Source organism: Lactuca sativa, chromosome 3 (assembly GCF_002870075.4).
Source record: "Lactuca sativa cultivar Salinas chromosome 3, Lsat_Salinas_v11, whole genome shotgun sequence".
NCBI lineage: Eukaryota > Viridiplantae > Streptophyta > Magnoliopsida > Asterales > Asteraceae > Lactuca > Lactuca sativa.
This window is the reverse complement of record NC_056625.2, coordinates 51,076,960-51,096,277: the sequence shown is the minus strand read 5'-3', so window position 1 is coordinate 51,096,277 and position 19,318 is coordinate 51,076,960. Positions and strand designations below refer to the sequence as shown.

The 19,318-nt window shown below is 32.6% G+C and overlaps 1 protein-coding gene across 1 annotated transcript; it reads left to right on the top strand.

Moving 5' to 3' along the window:
- Positions 1-7,548: 7,548 nt before the first annotated feature.
- LOC111891839 (probable serine/threonine-protein kinase At1g54610) lies at positions 7,549-10,343 on the top strand. Its single transcript, XM_023887901.3, has 4 exons — positions 7,549-8,541; positions 8,631-9,461; positions 9,530-9,630; positions 9,702-10,343. Exons 1-4 carry the CDS (start codon positions 8,167-8,169, stop codon positions 10,141-10,143), a joined length of 1,749 nt encoding a protein of 582 aa, XP_023743669.1. The 5' UTR covers positions 7,549-8,166; the 3' UTR covers positions 10,144-10,343.
- Positions 10,344-19,318: the final 8,975 nt, after the last annotated feature.

Here is a 19,318-nt window from a genome sequence, read left to right as displayed (position 1 = left end):
TTAAATTTTTTTACCAATTACGATATTATACATTACAAAATTACATTAAACTTTCAAAAAATTTCATATTAAAACATCATATTTTGAAAATTGCATTTTTCTTCCAATTTTTTCATATTAAGTCATCATAATTTAAAATTGCATCTTATTTCAAAATTTTCATTTTTTTGCAATTAAGCGTTATACATTACAAAATTGCATTTAACTTTCAAAAAATTTCATATTAAAGACAATAAAAATAAATATATATTGAAATTTTTATAGAAAAATAAATATATATATATATATATATATATATATATATATATATATATTGAAATTTTAAAACACAATAACGTATTTTACAAAAGTTTATAATTAATTGTTATAAATGTAATCTTATTTATTTAATATTATTATAATGAAAAAAATATAGATTATATATTTGTTAAAACCAAATTAATAGAAGGGGCGTGTTTGATAATCTTATATAAGTTGGATGAATGAAATATAATAGGAATATACTTTTTTGTGGATAAAAATAGGATAAAAATTTAAATAGGATTGGAAATGAAACACTATTTATTCCATTTTGTACTTTATTTTTTGGGGAGAAAATAAAAATGGGTTAGAGATGGTATTAGGGTATAAACTATGGATCTCTCGGTGGTTCCTTTCCTCAAACGAACAAACATTCAAAATAATATTTCAATAAAAAAAAAAAAAAAAAAAAAAAAAAAAAAAACTAATAGGGCAAAATATTAATTTATCATTTTTCTGACAGCATTTTGTTACATTTTTGTGGCCATTTCTACAAGCATGAACGGTTTGAGCCAACCGGAAAGTAAGCCACTGGAATTGCTGCACTTTTTCTACATTTGCTCTTTGCTTCATGATCACCATCCACGTTATCATCTTCTCTCTGATTTCCTTCAACTGCCACCACTCTGTTTGAACCCAAGAAACAACTAAACAAACCCAACAAAATTGCCATCTTAATTCTACGAAATACTAAAATTGGAAATATCTCGTACATTTTTTTTTCTTTTTTAATTTGTGTTGGGGTGGATTAGCCAATCCTAATATTTATATACAAAAACTCAAGCCAATTCTTGGAAATTTCTCTGCAGTTTATTGGCGTGGGGAGAAAGTCGAGGGAGTTGGTCAAAGGTAAAATATGAGGTGTGAGTGTGACTCATAATCGTACTTTAGAGTCAAAACATTTGAGTGCATAAGTCCAAATAATTCTTTTAAAAAACATTTTTGAGATAAATTTTCTATTTGTAAAATTCATTACAATTTACATTTGTGTCGTTTGTTTGGCGTATTAGCCGGAGATCCAAATGAATTAAATAAATTGAAACGGAAATCCAAATCTAAAACTAAAACGTTCAACGATATATTTATATAAAATTCAAATCCTAATTGCAGGTTATTTAGCTAGACATATTGAACATAAAGACAATACTTAACTATATATGTACAAATCAATGAGTTTGGTTTCTCTATTTTTCAAACTCGGTTTCGGGTTTAAACCCAGGCCCATTCAAAAGTTTAACTTACTAAGAATTGAGAATATTGTGTTGCTTATATAACTAATGTATAGGAGCTATGTTTCATGTTATTGCCGATACGGGACAATTTTAGAATTATAAGAAACAAGTTGAAGGGATATGTGATAGAAACTAATAAACAAAATAAAATACACCCGTGTCAAGGCTGAGCTTCAAAATAGGGACATCCAAGTTAGAAGTTTAACGTTTTACCATTTTGACAACTCGATACTTGTGTTTAGTTTTCACAACATCATATAATAATAGGTAGAAAATCCGAATAATGTTATATAAAATCCTTTTATATAGCTTCGAAAATAAAAGAAAAGAAATGTTAGAAAGAAGATTTGAACTTGCAACCTCCAAACAAACAACCTAATGCCATAGCCACCTAAACCAACTACAACTTTTGTTATTATTTCACTAAACGTATTTATATTATGTATATATACACTACATAAAACAATTTTTTCTTAAAAAAATTACACTACTGAAAAAAAAAATTAGGGGCATCTCGGGCTCTATACATTGGATCCGCCCATGTTAATACATGACATCGGTCCTACACACCGTTGTGGATGCTTTGGTACGACAAGGTCGGGGAAGAACAAAAAATCTAAAATGTTCAATGCTAAATACGATACTTAAAAAAAAAATCAAATCAGACTATAGGTTTTGACCGTGAGTTGGTCATGTTGAACATATATACAATACTTAACTATGTGTATTTGCATCCCCTCCTCCGATCCTACACATTGTTGTGGCTACTTTAGGACAACATGGCTAGGAAAACCCCAACAATAAGGTTGATTCACACTTAAAAATCTTTAAGAGTCTAAGTAGCATTATTAAATTACTAAAATTAATGAACTTTATAAAATAATAATGTTTACAAATCTAAAACTTCCAACGATAAACGTAGTACTTACATAAAATGCAATTCCTACTAAAAAAAATTATAAACCGTAGGATGTGCAAGATTTCCTGTAAGAAATTCTACTTCAAAATCACTAGGCTTTTATTACTGGGCTATTCAAATTCTACTATGTGGCGTGATCACATGTTATTTAGCTGGATATCAAAACTCGTTAGTTATGTCTTTAGGGGCCGTCATGCATAACTTTAGTTCATAATGTAGCATCGGTTAATGCTCTGGTTACGAATGACAATCTAAGGACGTGATGGGAAGGAAGGATCCTTAACCTTTGTCTGGCCATTGACAACTCGCATTCACACCCCTGTTTAACTGCTGCTCGAGGACGTAGCTCGTGGAGCGGCATACTGGGAAAGAATTTATTACACCCATAGGCGCAAGTCATCCTCATACAGGGACCATGTCTCCCGAACAATCTCAGTACATATGACGCAAGATAATTCCACATATCGAGGAAGGAATGGGATTTGGTGCTTTTAGTAGGCTAGGAACGAAAGAAGAAGCGATAGAGCGAAATGGGTTGGTTGCCCAAAGGGCTATCTGATCTGATCATGGGGGATAACACAAGGGCTTAAGGCACACAAGAAGATTGCATCATGAATGGGTTCGAATCTCATTTCTTTCGGTCTTGTTTTTAGTCAAATGTGTGTAAGCACGCTACAACTAGCACTTTTTTCAATGAGAGGCCCAATTCTCCCCTCCTCCTCCTCCTCCAATATTGAAAAAAAATGAGCATATTTAACTCGGCACAACCTAACGATACGTCCAATACCAATGATATGTGCTTATAACTAGATTTCTACTCTAGAAAGCTATACATGCAACAACGAGCACGGGTTGACCCACGACTTACCTTTAATTACTTCTTTCGGAACGAGATAAATGTTGGATTAATCAGATTTTATGTGTAGGGGTATTTTGAAAAGTTTTGTTTTTACTTTCTTTCAAGTTTTTGTATTAGAGTCAAACTCTTTTTGTCTAGTATAAATAGGGTGCTACAAATTCTTTGTATTTAATCCTAGAATAAGTTTTTATGGTTAATAAAAGCTTAGGTTCTAAGTAATCCATGTTCTCCTGTGCGCAGTTTTTTTCCTTTTTTCTTCTTTCATATTTCGTTTGTTTCTTTTATCTTGGTGAAACAGCTCATTGTTAATCACAAGAAACGCGTCCACATCAGTCGAAGTGGTGGAAGGCCCCTTGAGTCAAAGGGAGAGCTTTTGCACCTCACTTCAAGAGAGACGATTCACTGTCTGAATCGGCTGAAGGAAAGTGAGAGTTAGAAGTTGCCAGTAAGTCAATATTTGGGATTGCTTTCCCTTAGTGATAATCCTTCTTTGAAATATGAGGCCCAAAACCTTATATTAGGCAAGAGGACTTAATTCTTCTATTTATACTTGCCCGCCAATCTTGAATTCAAAACATGAAAAATGTCGAAATCGGAACCGGTTTTCCTATATTTTAAGAACCGGGAACCGGACCACCGGTTCCGGTTTCGATCCCAATTTTTCGGTTATTTTTCAAACTAGAACCGGTTGAAATATTATAGACGGTATATTATCTTCCGGAGCTTGTAAACAATTCAATATTTAACCAAATTATGACTTTTTGCATTCTAAATTGAAGTACAAACATTAAATTACATGATGAAAAAAGAATCAAGTAATTTTGAATTCATATGAGTGAGTTATACGCATTTTAAAAGTGGGACAGATTTAAAAAAAAATGTTGAAACAGAAAATACGCAGCATGATATGTTGTCTTCCGAGGTCTATAACTGATTCAATATCTAACCAAAATATGTGTTTTTATAGTCTAAAATGAACTACAAACACCAAATTACATTCTGAAAAAAAAAATTAAGTAATTTCGACGTCATATGAATGAGTTATGCTCATTTAAAAAAATGTGACAAATTAAAAAAAAACAAAATAATATTGAAATAGAAAAAACGCAACATTGATATTCTTTCTTTTGGGGCTTGTGCCTGATTCAATATCTAACCAACAAATATGTTTGTACAGTAAAAAATAAATTACAAACTTTAAATTGCATGTTGGAAAAAAAAAATCAAATAATTTCGACTTCATATGAGTGAGTTGTGCGTATTTTAAAAAACGAGAAAAATATCAAATCGGTTCCGGTTTTTAGAATCGGGACCGGTTTTCATAAAAATGAAGAACCGGTAACTGGACCTTGTTACCAATTTCGGTTCCGGTTCTGATTCGACAGTTCTAATGTTCATCCCTAGAATTGACAACATAAAGTAAATCTTAAAAGAATCTTAAATATTGCTTGGACAACATAAACTTGATGATGAAACGTCAGTCGTTATTTTGAAAGTGTTTCTAAATTTGATATGGAAGTGAAAATATTATGAATGGATTAATGAGTAAATAGTTGGGGTTTTAATGGAGTGGAAAGAAAAGTTTTAAACGGCTATTGGGCATGGGTTAAATCCGAGAAGAAAGTGGATACCGGGTTTGGAGTATAGAGCCCAACAGCCCTATTAGAATTTAGAGGTGGATAGATACCAAGCTTTTTTAAACTTGGGCCACTTGAGTTTTGGACTAGTAATTTCCTTCTTACTTGGGCTCTCAACTTCTTTCTTAACTTCCATCTCTTTAATCTAATTACAAAGGTAATTAACATAATTACTAGGTACATACATTTAAATTAAATAGTTACCGGCACACAAATTAATTGACTCAAAATTAAATCGAGTCTCATCCATCTTCATTTCTCCTATTTGCCACCTTAGAATTATTTTTTTATGCGTAATATTTAGAATTTTTGTCTATTATTATCATTATCAATGGAATTAATTGTGGTAGAGTTGTATGTTATTGATATTGATCTGCATTCATCAACATGGGTTCATTTTGCACCAAGCTCATTCCATGTCTGGTTTCACCAAACAGCTTCAATTTTCGTGGACCCAAATGATGGTATGTTTCTATATTTCCCTAATATACCCTTCTATCATTTTAAGCAATTTATTAACAAACCCTCTTTTTTAACAAAAGGGAATGAAGAGTTAACCACAAACTTGCCTGTATTTAAAGATTTTAGTTTTGAGCAACTTAAAAATGCAACATCAGGTTTTGCAACTGAAAACATTGTATCTGAACATGGTCAAAAGGCTCCAAATATCGTCTAAAAATGGAAACATGAAAATAAAGTGAGGATAGTTGTTAAAAGTTTATATTTACTAACATCTGATATTCTATGTTGCCTTGAATAAAAGTAGAAGATGTTTGGAACTAAGGGGGACAATCATCTCGTGTTCGAGTTGGCGGGTTGATCCGTAAACCCAATTTTTATAAAAGATAGTTAGAAATTTGATTTTTACATATGCATTTTTAATTCCGAGATTATTGATCTCTTCATTTTATCGATTTTTATTAAATCATATGAATTGTTTAGCCTGCAAAATTTTGTGTACGTGTATATAATTTGAAGCTCTAATAGTTAACATACAACTTTTGTTTAGGTGCATATTAATAAATAATAAGTAAAATAACCATGATCGCATTTAGAATCTTAGTGGTGCTATACAAAATGCAAAAGCAATTGTTGACTAACTAATTGACAAACCATAGCTTGCCCATTTTTCTATTCACATTTATAAAAATATTTTGCATTATTTCTAACCTTATACCGAGTAATATTAATCAATACCAAATTTAATATTTCTTTTTGTTCTTTGTTAAAGGAATCAGTCTCGTGTAAGATTTTTTTTCTTCTACCTCAGGCAACAAATACCAACATATTTCCAGTTAAAGCAATGTACTTTCAAAGTTTTACCATTAGATCGTTGTTTGTGTTATTGTGTATGTGTGTGTATGATTTTTTAAACAAAATATTAACAGAGACCATTTGTGTAAATTTAGTCTCATACAGTGACCGTTTGTGTAAATTTAGTCTTATAAATAGAGACTATTTATGTAACTATAGGATCCTACTTTCATTTTTGTATCTCATGTATGTGGTACAACTTCTGTTGTCTTCTTTTTTAATAAAAACATTCAATTTTTACCACAATATACTTTCAAATATATATAGTTACCATTGAATGTTTGTTGAATATCATTATCATTATAATTAATATTTTCCGTTAAAATGATTAAAATGTAGTACTTTATAATACTCAACAAGTTTTTTACATTCCCCATCTATATTTTTTTAATTCGATGTTAATTGCTTCATTGTTAATTCTTCAACTATGTGTGTATCATTTTATTGATAAAGCTTTTATCTTTGTAATTTATTATTTTTTATAAATATTTGATTTTTTATTACGATTTTAAATTATCAATAGTTTTTTTTTTCTTTTTTGATCGTGGTTTCCATGAGTATTAACTTAGTAATCCGTATTGTTAAGTGAATTGCTTATTTAAAAAGTTGTAGTTATGAATCGAAAAATATTTCATTTTTAATTTTAATTTTTCAATATAATATCTAGAAAAATTATATAAAAGCCAATATTTTCCTTGCCATTTTTTACGATCTAACCATCATATTTTATTGTTTTATATGAAAGTCGTGATAATTTTTAATTATTTTATTGTTATTTGTTAAATTATATATTTATAAGTAGTTGAAAACCTCTAAATCATTGAAAATATTAATGACAAAAGCTTACTAATTACTTAATTCTATGAAAAAACTTTGGTTTGACAAAAAAAAGAACACATTGATTAGCTTTTTCAAGTTTTAGAAACAATTTGGTTTAAAAAAACTTCAAATATTCAATTACGCTACTATTGTTAGATGCTTTTAGTTTTCTGTTGTCGTTAATATATAGTTAGACAACTACAAATCTTATGATAAATAAAACCAAAATTTATCATAAAAATTTGCTTTTCAAAATTTTCAACTCCTCTATCATTTATTTTCACCAATCGTTGTCTCTCATGTTTGCCCAAAAAACAAAAGAAACAAATTGCTAATCAAAGTATATTTTATTTTAGCTAATTAACCGTGTAATAATTGATTTAATAAATAAACCTTTTAATATAAAATAAATTAAAAATAAATTGTTTAACATGTGATTGTGGAAAACATTCATCAAAACGAGGGTTTAGTTTTTTATTCAAAGGGTGGGATTAGATTCTTTTGACATGCCAAGAAAGAAAGTATCTTCTTTTCCATAAACAGCACTACCATTACATTGATTCCAGACAGGGACACTGCCACCATCAACCACATCCTCTGTTTTCGCTAGGGTTTCATTCCTTTATTTCTTTATTCTTAAATCGCTGTTCTTCCGAATTTCATCGATGTTTATTCGCCAATCATAAACCACGACTTCTGCAAATTATTCATTCAGAACCAAAAAAAAATGAAGGTCTAGCTTCTCGATAGCGATACAGTGAGTGGATATAGTCCATTTGACCAAGTCCCGCCGGCAAAGACGTCCGTCAATTCTATATCATTATCGCTATACGTCTATATCTTTGTTGTCTTCTACGCATATTCCATATGTAACATAACAGAGTGATCAAGTATCTGAAGAAGAAAAGGATTCGGATTGTAATTCGCATAATCGCAGAACGGCTGCAAGCTTCCCAACTTTGAAGAACCCGTCCAAACCCTAATTTTGCGGTTTATTTTATAGGTGTTCTTAATTGAATCGGAATTAAAGGCGTCATCAGCTCTTTTGAAGGTAGGATAATTGTTTGTTTGTTGGTGAATTGATTGATGGGTGGGATTTGCGTTAAGCCTTCTGGTGGGAGTCCAAGAGAGAGGACGTCTAGGAAATTATCATCAGAAGCGTATGTATTACAGTCCATCAGGGAAGAAAGTTTTAGGCTGAAAAATCGACCTGAAGTTCGACCAATTTCAGTCGACAAGAAACCAAATTCTGTTCGACGTGTACGCGATGATCATTTTGAGAAGAAGAAAGAGGGTTCTGAAGTTATTCTCGCTAATATTCCAAGTATCAGGACAATTCCAAAAGCCATAGAAGGAGAACAGGTCGTTGCAGGTTGGCCTTCCTGGCTTGCTGAGGTAGCTGGTGAAGCCATTAATGGCTGGCTACCTCGAAGAGCAGATACATTCGAGAAATTAGACAAGGTATCTTCATCTTATATTCTTATTCAGTTATTCTTCCTAATTTTATGATTCAAACAAGCTTATTAATTCATTCACTTTTATCTTTGCAGATTGGTCAAGGAACGTATAGCTGTGTATTCAAAGCTCGCGATCTCACAAACAAGAAAACCGTCGCTTTAAAAAGAGTAAGATTCGACAACATGGATTCAGAAAGTGTCAAGTTCATGGCAAGAGAAATCCTCGTCTTGAGAAGACTCAATCATCCAAATGTAATCAAACTGGAAGGATTAATCACTTCACGAACTTCATCCAGTTTATACCTTGTTTTCGAATACATGGAACATGATCTAACAGGATTAGTATCACTACCCGGTATCAGATTCACAGAACCACAAGTGAAATGCTACATGAAACAGCTCTTAAGTGGACTTGATCATTGCCATAGTCATGGTGTTCTTCATCGTGACATAAAAGGGTCAAATCTTTTGATCGACAATAATGGGATTTTAAAAATTGCTGACTTTGGATTAGCAAGTGTCTTTGATTGTAATCAAAGTGTTCCATTAACAACACGTGTAGTGACACTTTGGTATCGACCACCTGAACTGTTGCTTGGAGCTACACATTATGGAGTTTCTGTGGATTTATGGAGTGCGGGATGCATTCTTGGTGAATTATATGCAGGGAAGCCTATCATGCCTGGTAGAACAGAGGTTGAGCAACTCCATAGAATCTTCAAGCTTTGTGGTTCACCTTCTGAAGATTATTGGAAAAAGACGAAATTACCCCACTCAACAGCTTTCAAACCTGTTCATCCTTATAAAAGACGGATTCTAGAAGCTTTTAGAGAGTTTCCTTTACCTGCTGTTGGACTTATGGAGACCTTACTTGCTGTAGAACCTGAACAAAGAGGAACTGCATCACTCGCTCTCAAGAATCAGGTATTCTTGAATATTGAATTTTTTTTTTTTAAAGGAGAAACTAAAATGCGTGTTTGTGATTCTTTCAGTTTTTTACAACAAAACCTTATGCTTGTGATCCTTCAAGTTTGCCACATTATCCTCCTAGCAAAGAAATTGATGCGAAAATGAGAGATGAAGAAGCTACAAGGTATCAAGAATCATTCTCTTTTTTTTTTTTTGTTCATTGTGATTTTCTAATTTTTAAATAACTTATTGTAGGCAAAGGGAAGGTGAAAGGCTTGAGAAGGAAAGGAAAGAGAGTCATATAAAGCAACATGCGATCTTGAAGGGTTCAAAAGATGGTCGACCAATGAGGGACTCTTATTCAGGGCCATTGGTGGCTAATAACAAATACTGTGAAATTTCAAGAACATCTAAAGATGATGAAATTGAAAAGAAGGATGTTTCTTGTTCCCAAGTAAGAAAAGATGAAGTGGGTAATAATAATAATAATAAGGTATACAAGAAAGGAAACAAAATACAATTTTCGGGTCCATTAGTTTCATCAAATGTTGACCAAATGATTAAAGATCATGATCGACATATTCAAGAAGCTGCCCGAAGATCACGCATTGAGAAGATGAGGGTTGGTGAAGTTGAAGTTGAAGGGAAGGAAATGGTAAGAAATGTAGTGTATCCATCAAGTCGACTATCCAAGTAAAAAAAAAAATTTGTGACATGTGTTGTGATTTAGATGGTTTTGTGTAGAGAAATTCTTATGGTATGTTTTTTTTTCTTGAAATGATAGTGTATTTTGTGTAATTTTAGGGAGGAAAAATGATAATATGGTGCATAGGTTTCTTGATTGGTTTGCAAGAAAGAAAATATAGGAACAAGTAATAGAATGGTTTTTGAAGCGGATTGTGTTTTGGGTTTTTGTTGTAGTATGTTATATGTGTGCGTGTCATGAAATGTGTTTGAGAGTAATCCGAAATTCCGAATCAATATGGTGAACTTCGAGTTTAGGCAAAAAATTAAAAGTCGTTTTTGTAGATTTTTGTAAAGGGTCTATTTGAGGTTATGGTCAAATATGAGTTATGACATGCAGAATGTACATTTGTATGAGTTATTTTTAAATCAATTTTTTTTTTTTGTAAAATTGTTTAAACCAACATCATTTCATACATTATTTTTGGGTTGGTGAACCAACAAAAGTCAAATATGATCGTTACATTATTCGTCTACATCAAATTTAACCAAAAAAAAAACATTTTTGTAGCTTGTTTATATAATGATATTTTATATATTTGTTACTAATATTATATTGTAAATTAAATTGATATTATCTTATGATACACTCTGAATTCTATCTTTATATTTTAAACTTATTTAAATATTTTGATAATTTTTAACAATTAAATATTTAAATAAAAAAATTAAATAATCTAATTAAAATATATAATTTATTATCTATATCATTATAAATCTTATAATAAAGGTAATTCAAAAGAATATATAGCTCAAGATATGTCTTATTTTTGCATCATATCCATTTGAAATCTGTATAATAATAATCAATCAAAAGTGTTTCAGCTTATATTTAATAATTTTTAACTTTTTAAATTGATATAATATAATTTATGAGTATCAAATCATTCATTAATAATCTTTCATCTTTCAACTATTAATAATAACCAAGATATATAGCTTAAGATATAATCTTTCATCTTTCAACTATTAATAATAACCAATCAAAAGTGTTTCAGCTTATATTTAATAATTTTTAACTTTTTAAATTGATATGATATAATTTATGAGTATCAAATCATTGGTCGTTGAATAGTTTTTTTAGTATAAAAATCCAATCATTTGAATAACACGAATACAAATCACACACACACACACACACACACACACACACACACACATATATATATATATATATATATATATATATATATATATATATATATATATATATATATATATATATATATATAGGTAGGTAGGTAGGTTCAAATATTTCTCACATCTATTGTGTGTTAGAATGCACCAATAGGAATTTAATATTAATTATATGTATATTAAATGTTATCCATACTTATAACTCATTTTTATGGAAACTAATTACATTCATCATTAATGTTAACAATAATATTCTTTCAGAATGAATTCATATCTAGAAGAATAAGAGTGTATTCTAGTAGAATACACTCTCGTTCTTCATATTCCATTCAACTTTATTGTATTTTAAATGAATGAGTCCTAAAACAAAATACGAACTCATATATAAAAACCTAGATGCTAATTAATTCTGAAAGAATGTTATTGCTGACATTAATGACGGATTTAATTAGTTTTCATAAAAAGAGAATTATAATTATGGATGTCATTTAGTATACATATAATTATGGTAATCATTTAATATCTATATTTATTTAATTAAATAATTACTTGATTTACTAAATTTCTATTGGTGCATTCTAGCACACAATAAATGTAAAAAACAAAATAACCTAGCCCTATATATATATATATATATATATATATATATATATATATATATATATATATATATATATATAGAGAGAGAGAGAGAGAGAGAGAGAGAGAGAGAGAGAGTAACACAACTTTAAAGGTTTTCTTGGCTTCGTTTTAAGCCATGTAACAGTATTAAAGTTCTAAATTTGTACATTTATGTAATGTCGTAGTTTTCTAGGCAAAATTTTCATTTTTTTAATTTATTCGAATATGTGTCTTACATGCGTTATATTATATATTTGGTTATAAAAAAGAGTCTTAGGGGAAGCCTTAAATATTATTTATTGACTTCGATGCAAGTACAGTCATGCAGATGCAGGAGCCTTTCCTTAATCCGTAGAACAACTTGTAAAGCAGTTATTCAACAACTTTAAACCGATGTTTAGTGAATTCCCTCAAAATATTACATATCACAATATATATATATGCAATGCATACACATAATGACATTCAACATATAGTTGGTCCGCCTTTTGACCTTCAACATAAAGTTGGTCCGCCCCTTGGCCTTTAGCATAAAGCTACTCCGCCCAAGTCTATTGGCCTTCAGCACGAAGCTGGTCCGCCCTCAACTCCCACATAATATATTAACATATACAGCTAGTAATATTCCAACATTACATGCAACTATCTAGCCTAATTGCTTAAATGTATACTACATGCAACTATATGCTAACATACATTAGATACATACCAGGGTATACAATATAGTGAGATGAAGTCATTTGGACAGTTTCACAAGGGATAAATAGTTAACCGGGCACTTCGACTAACGAGCAACACTCCAACGAGGATCTACATCTAATACTATAGTTTATTAGTTCCTATGGGAATCTATAATTTAGGCTAGACCTATCGCTAATTCCAACGAACGTCAATAGTTCTATCAAATCAGGATCAACCAGGTCGGACAGTCGAGTGCCAAGACTATTTCGGCGTATAGCATTTTTGAAATCCAATAACCAAGCCAACGTGACCATTCCAGGCACCTCTCCTGTAAGTAGATTAATTAGTGTTATTATTGGGATTATTCACAAATCTTTATTTACATATTCATAACAACTATGAATATAGATATAAGTTACACTTTAAAGCATAGTAAGTGTAGCCTAACTTACAGAGAGTTTCTAGCGAAACCGGGAATTATGCGGGTAGACCTCTGACCCAAGAGTTTCTAATCGTAATCTCTTTGATGTCGTAAGGCCTCACTAAAGTAGTCGGGAACTAGGGAGTAAAGGGCTAAAAGCTAGAAATTATTTTAGAGAGAATCGGAGGAATTTTGGTGTGAAAAATGTCTGAAATGCAAAGGCTATATATAGTGCCAAAAACGAAAGTGCGACGCGTATGTGTCGGTCATGCTGAATGTAATATCCTAAAAATGTCAATAAAAGTTTTCATTTTTAATTAAAGAGAAATCATTGTTTTCAATCAGCTCAAATCACAAAAACCCAAGATCAAATACAAGTGTTCGAAAATCAATGTATCAATATCTCCAAAACATGTCACCGAAGGATGTGAACGATCATGGCTTTGCTTTTCCCCGATTATCTGAAGTACCTGAAACATAAAAGTTAAACTATAAGTCAAAGCTTAGTGAGTCCCCCAAAGTACCAACACACAAACATATAATAGTATGCATACTGGGCCCACAACTATCGGGCTGGATTACCCATAAGCCCACAAAATGAGTATGGCTTGCCTTTCTGGTGCATAGCTCATGTCTGGATCGATCCCAAGCCCACATCATAAGTATGGCTTGCCTTTTTGGCTCACAGCTTATGGCTGGCTTGCTCCCGAGTTTGTTGGCTTCTATACAGAGCCTCAACCCAATCACACTATATCAACATATGCAACAGATAAACATATAACTAGCAAACAGATAATCATGCAAATCTAACATATCACTACAACATATCAATATCTTATATACTAGGATACATAACCAAATGGGCCAGCATTGGTGCCTTCGACCCACAAGTATAGTGAGGAAACTCACCTCACATTCCGAAAAATAGCAGAAAGGAACGTTGCTTCAAAATCAACTCTACATGTTACCTATACAACACACAATGATCCAAAACTTAAACAACAGCTAAAAATATCCAAAATGACCCTAAGTTAAACTTGGTCAAAATCCTGGTCAAAGGTCAAAAGTCAAAAAGTCAACTAGTCAACTTAGACTGAATACGCTCGACGTACTCAGCCATTACACCCCGCGTAATGCACACACTTGACCAGATTACGAGGTCTCGACCAGGTACAAGCAGTGTACTCTCAAGTACGCACAACGTACTCGACTGTCACCTTTTCTTTTCTATTGAGTGCTTAATCTATTAAGACACCATGTCCAAAACTCAGATTTAGTTCTAAATGACGCTATAATTCATCAAGTTTCCAACTTTAAAACTTTCCAAGGCTAGAAAGGGTCCAACAACTAAACCCTTAATCACAAACCAAAACCTCATATCTCATGCATGAAGAAAGGAAAGGGACCAAGATCACATTTCTATGGTCCTAAGCACCTAAAAACGTCTTGAAGGACAACCCTTATGGGTTAGAGTAACCCATACTCATGAAAATCAAGCTTATGGGACCAAAATGAACAAAAAAAACCAAGATAACAAGATCTAAGCAAATACTCATCAAGTTTTAGAATTTATACCTCCAAATGATGTTTGAGGGTGAAATACTTTTGGATCCAAAGTGCCTTAAGCCTTAAAGATTGTTTCCTTTCCTTCTCCTTCCTTCAAGAACAACGCAAATGTACTCTTAAGCTATTAAAAGCTCACATAAGGAATTGGGGTTTATTAGGGACGAAAAGGGAGATGGAGGATGATAAATGATAGGGTCTCAATGAGATAATGATGCTTAAATAGGTCTCAAACCCTCGCGATTTGGATGCAGGTGTAAGGCGTGCCGCGCAACTAGTATGTGCGTGCGATTGTGCGCGAGGATTTCTGATTTCTTAAAAATTGCATAACTTTTCCGTATGATCTCTGTTTTTTACATGTATTATATCCACATATAGATATTGGCGAGATCTAAAACTTTCGTTTAGACTCTGTTGGCTAATTTTAAGTTTATTTTTAAAGTTATATTTTCACAAGCTTAGACTGTTAAAGTCAATGTAAGAATCATAAATTTCTCATACGAAATCTATAACACCCCATCTTTCAAGTAACCTCAAATTCATCCCTTGGGTATTAATTATGTCATTTTTGGTCCTTGGATTGGAAAGAAGTGGCCATGGGAAGCCCTAGTGGCAAAATGGTGATTATGGGAACATGAGTAGTACGCAGGGCGTACATGTGAGTACACTATGTGTACACATATGTACGTTGGATGTACATGTGTCTAGATGAAACCCTAACTTTTAGGGTTTGTGGAGTATTTAAGCATCATTATGGTTCATTTTGACTCACTCTTTCAGCCTCCAAGTGTTGGATAAGGTGTCTAAGTCTATAACTATTTCTGGTATGTACTTGACCCGACCCGACATGGTCCATTTGGGTTGCATGGCATCATGCATTTGGATAGACTAAATGAGAGAAATAACACTTGTGGTTTATTAATATATTATAAGTTCTAATATATTAATAGTATTATTTAATTAGTATTGATCAAGAATTAATTAGGTGATCAAAAGATGACTAGTTAAATATATGGGTTGATTATGTAAATCATTCATAACTTGTATAGTGGGCTAAAAGGCTCCATGGATTATCAAGTTGGGTAAACCCATAGGATGCTCCATGGGAGGTACAAACCCATGGGTCATGGCAATGATGAGTCATGACACATTAGGGTTTACATGGTGTAACCCTAGATGTGTCACACTATATAAGGAACATGTTATCTACCAAAATCGGCTACACTAAGAACATAAGAGGGCTAGGCCGATTTTACAAGTGTGTGCATTCTCTCAAAAGTCATTCCAAAGGCATTTAGTGTTGTGTGAAGCATTTGAGGCATCACACTTGGGGTGCTAGGCTCTCAAAGTTTTCAAGGAATCAAATCAACTACAAGTGGTGGTTGTCGAGGCCAACACAAATAATAACCCTAAATATTACACACTAAAATAGTGTATAGTGGTAAAGGGATCGAATCCACGGAGATTGGTTCAATTTATAACTCTATGAAAAATCTCTTTGTAAAAATACTTGTAAAATGACAATAAAAATAAAATGGGGGGTTTTGGTGTTTTGAAATACTTGAAACAAACTAGAATTAACTATGATTTAAATAGACAAATGCAACAAAAATAAGAGTTTGATGTAAAATCAATAAGGGAGAGATGGTTGACTTAAAGTTTCCTCACTTTGACTTTTGATGAACATATCATTAGAATCCAATGGTGCAATACTTTGATTTAAATCCTTAATTTGGCTATAGTAATCCAAGGAGCTTGAGATTACCTAGACTTTTCTTAATTGTTGAAATGGCTAGAGAAGCTCATAATAATTTCCTTAGTCAAAGTCACTAATTCCAAATAGCATGTAATTAGTGAAAGTCAACTAGCATTAAGAACCAAAAAGTCACCAAATCCAAGAAGGGTCAAATGCTTTCACCACCATGTTGGAGGAAATGTTTTTATGATTGTGTGAAGCAAAAACAACACAAAAATCATTTGTTGCTTGCTAATTTGAGGATCCTTTACTTAATCAAGAAATTAGCCAACTAATCACCACAAACACATTTAAACTCATGAACTAAAACATACAAGTAATGATAAGATATTAAAACACAAAACATTCCCATAAAGATTCAATAACATGTTCATGGATTCTTCAACATTCAACAAAAGTTCAAAGGATTAACCAAAAGTCAACCAAGATTAGTTTAGCCAAGCATGGCTAAACTCAAAGAAACAAAGTTAGAGAAAATTGTACCAAACATTAAGCAAGAATCAAGAGGTAAAAATATGATGTTCTTCAAGTGTTCTTGGCCTTCAAAAGTCTTCAAAACTCCAGAGAGAATCTCCAAAAATCGGATGTTCAAGAGTCTCCAAAAGATGGGCACCAACCTTCCTCAAATAGCCTTCTAAATGGATTTCCGAAATTGCCCATGCAGGAGGTTGCACAACCCGCGTGCTGTTGCGCGGGTGGGTTGCGCGGGTGGTCCCTGGATGTAACATCTTTGAGGTTTTGGGCCTCCATAGCTTAGCCCACTTAGCCCAGATCGAATCCAATCACCTCCTAGCCCATTTTCTTCAAGTTTTTCTTCATTTTAAGCCCAATTTGACCTCTCCAAATCCTCCAAAGCTCGTGCACTCTCCCGATTAACAATCTACGCACGCTTGAATAAACTCCCGCATCTTGCAAATTTAAAGTTTATTTCTCTCCAAGCCTTCAAATAACCATCAAGCTCGCTCCATGCATCATCTCCACAATCACCAAGCCTAACATCATTTTTGTCTCTCATCGCTTCCCATACGTCCCGAACACTCCCGCTCCGCTAGACCCGAAAACCTGCAATTATGCTCACAAGATTCGAAAGTACCCGAAATAGTCATAAAATAACAAAAGGGAAAATATGCATGGAAATTATCTAAATTATGAATGAAATATGCTAAAATAAACTATAAAAAGAAGTAAACAAAACTAACTATCAACAAGGTATGTAATCCTAGCCATCCTTTTAGGATAAAAGCTCCCCATGTATGCTAGATAGGATTATGAATCTTGGAAATCATATTTTGCATGTATTTTAGACAAACATAGATCCAAGGTTTATTAGGGTTGCATGTACACTTAGGAAGTGTTAGAATGCTCAAAACCCACCAGTGGTATCAGAGCCAGGTTTGTTTGTGAATACTTGATGCAAAATTGTGTTGAAAAGCGATTTTTTTTGCTGTCTGTACAGGGGACTCGATGAGTCCATGGGGAGGACTCGGCGAGTCCAATTGAAAATGCAACCAACTCGGCGAGTCAGTTCGTGCACTCGACGAGTTGGCCATGCAGAATGCAGAAATTCGATTTGTGCTGCTGGAAATGGACTAGAAACATTACCCTAAACTGTTTTGGTGTTATAAAACTTGTTTTAGATTGTGTAATGGTTGTTCTAATCCATTTATAATGGCTAATATCATTTTTTCATGATTATATGTGTTCATATGTTCTTGAAATTTTGATATGAATGTTCATGTTCTTATGAGTTCTTGATAGATCATAGGAGTTACTTGTTTATATGATTAATTCATGATCTTTATGTGTTTTAATGGAGTCCATAACCTGTCCTCAAGTTATTGATAACCAAAAGTATCTTTATATTAAAAGCCATTAAAAAGAACACATAAGTTATAAAATGAAGAGTCTTCATTTTAATGACTCATAAGTTATGAATGTGAAAGGTTTTGTAAAGTTACAAAACTTTCCCTCAAGTTTTGGAACATGTAAAGTCACTTAATAAACTTTAGTTCCAACCCTTAGAATTTTAAAAGTTAAAATTCAACCCTTATACTTTATAATATTATAAGTTAATAATATATATGTATAAGATCAAGTCTTCTTACCGCTAGTACGCCTCATTCACGAAGCCGGTCTATAAGGGGGGTATAAGGTTGTTGCCTATAAAATGGCAGCTTAATGGGTGTCCACTCTCACCCACCGCTTCCTTGATCGGTGGAGGGTCGTTAGCTGAACGGGTAGGACAAGGACTTATAAATTCTCATTAAAAGTATGATGAATATTATAAAGTAACTAAATGTTTTATTAGATTCCCAATCTTATTTACTTTAGGAAAAATGTGAATAAGGTGCTAATCCATGAAATTACACTTTACACTTTGTTTAAGTTGTTGGTGGAGCGTGTGTGGTTAACCGGCACACTAACTTGGACTTAACAAGGTAGATAAAGGGTGACTTAAGGTTTATCATAGTATCGGTGGAGCGTGTATGGTTAACTGGCACATCGATTGAGTGATGAACTTTAAGGGTACCAAGTGATTTGCATGGTTACTTCACACCTCGTTTTGTGATCCTCGGTATCCCAGTCACAAAACTAGGAGGGCACACTCGAGATTGAAACATGCCTTTGAAAAGTTCATTGAATCTCAAAAGAATCTAGGAATTTCTAAGAACCAATTAAAAACCTAATATTTATATTTCATTTTTCATGGTGGAAATTGGTGAATCGTCATTCACCTACCTTTCAAATATGTTATAGCTTGGATTACGGCATACCTCTTCTAAGTTATAATATATTGTGATTGGATCCTAGCCTTAATATTACATTTGGGTGTTTTATCATGGACTATTTTATATCTAAACTAAACTTGTTCTCTTCTTTTCAGATGTCTTCGAACAACACTGCTTCTGGCTCAAACCCTACTGGCTCCTTTTCCCTCATGAACCTATG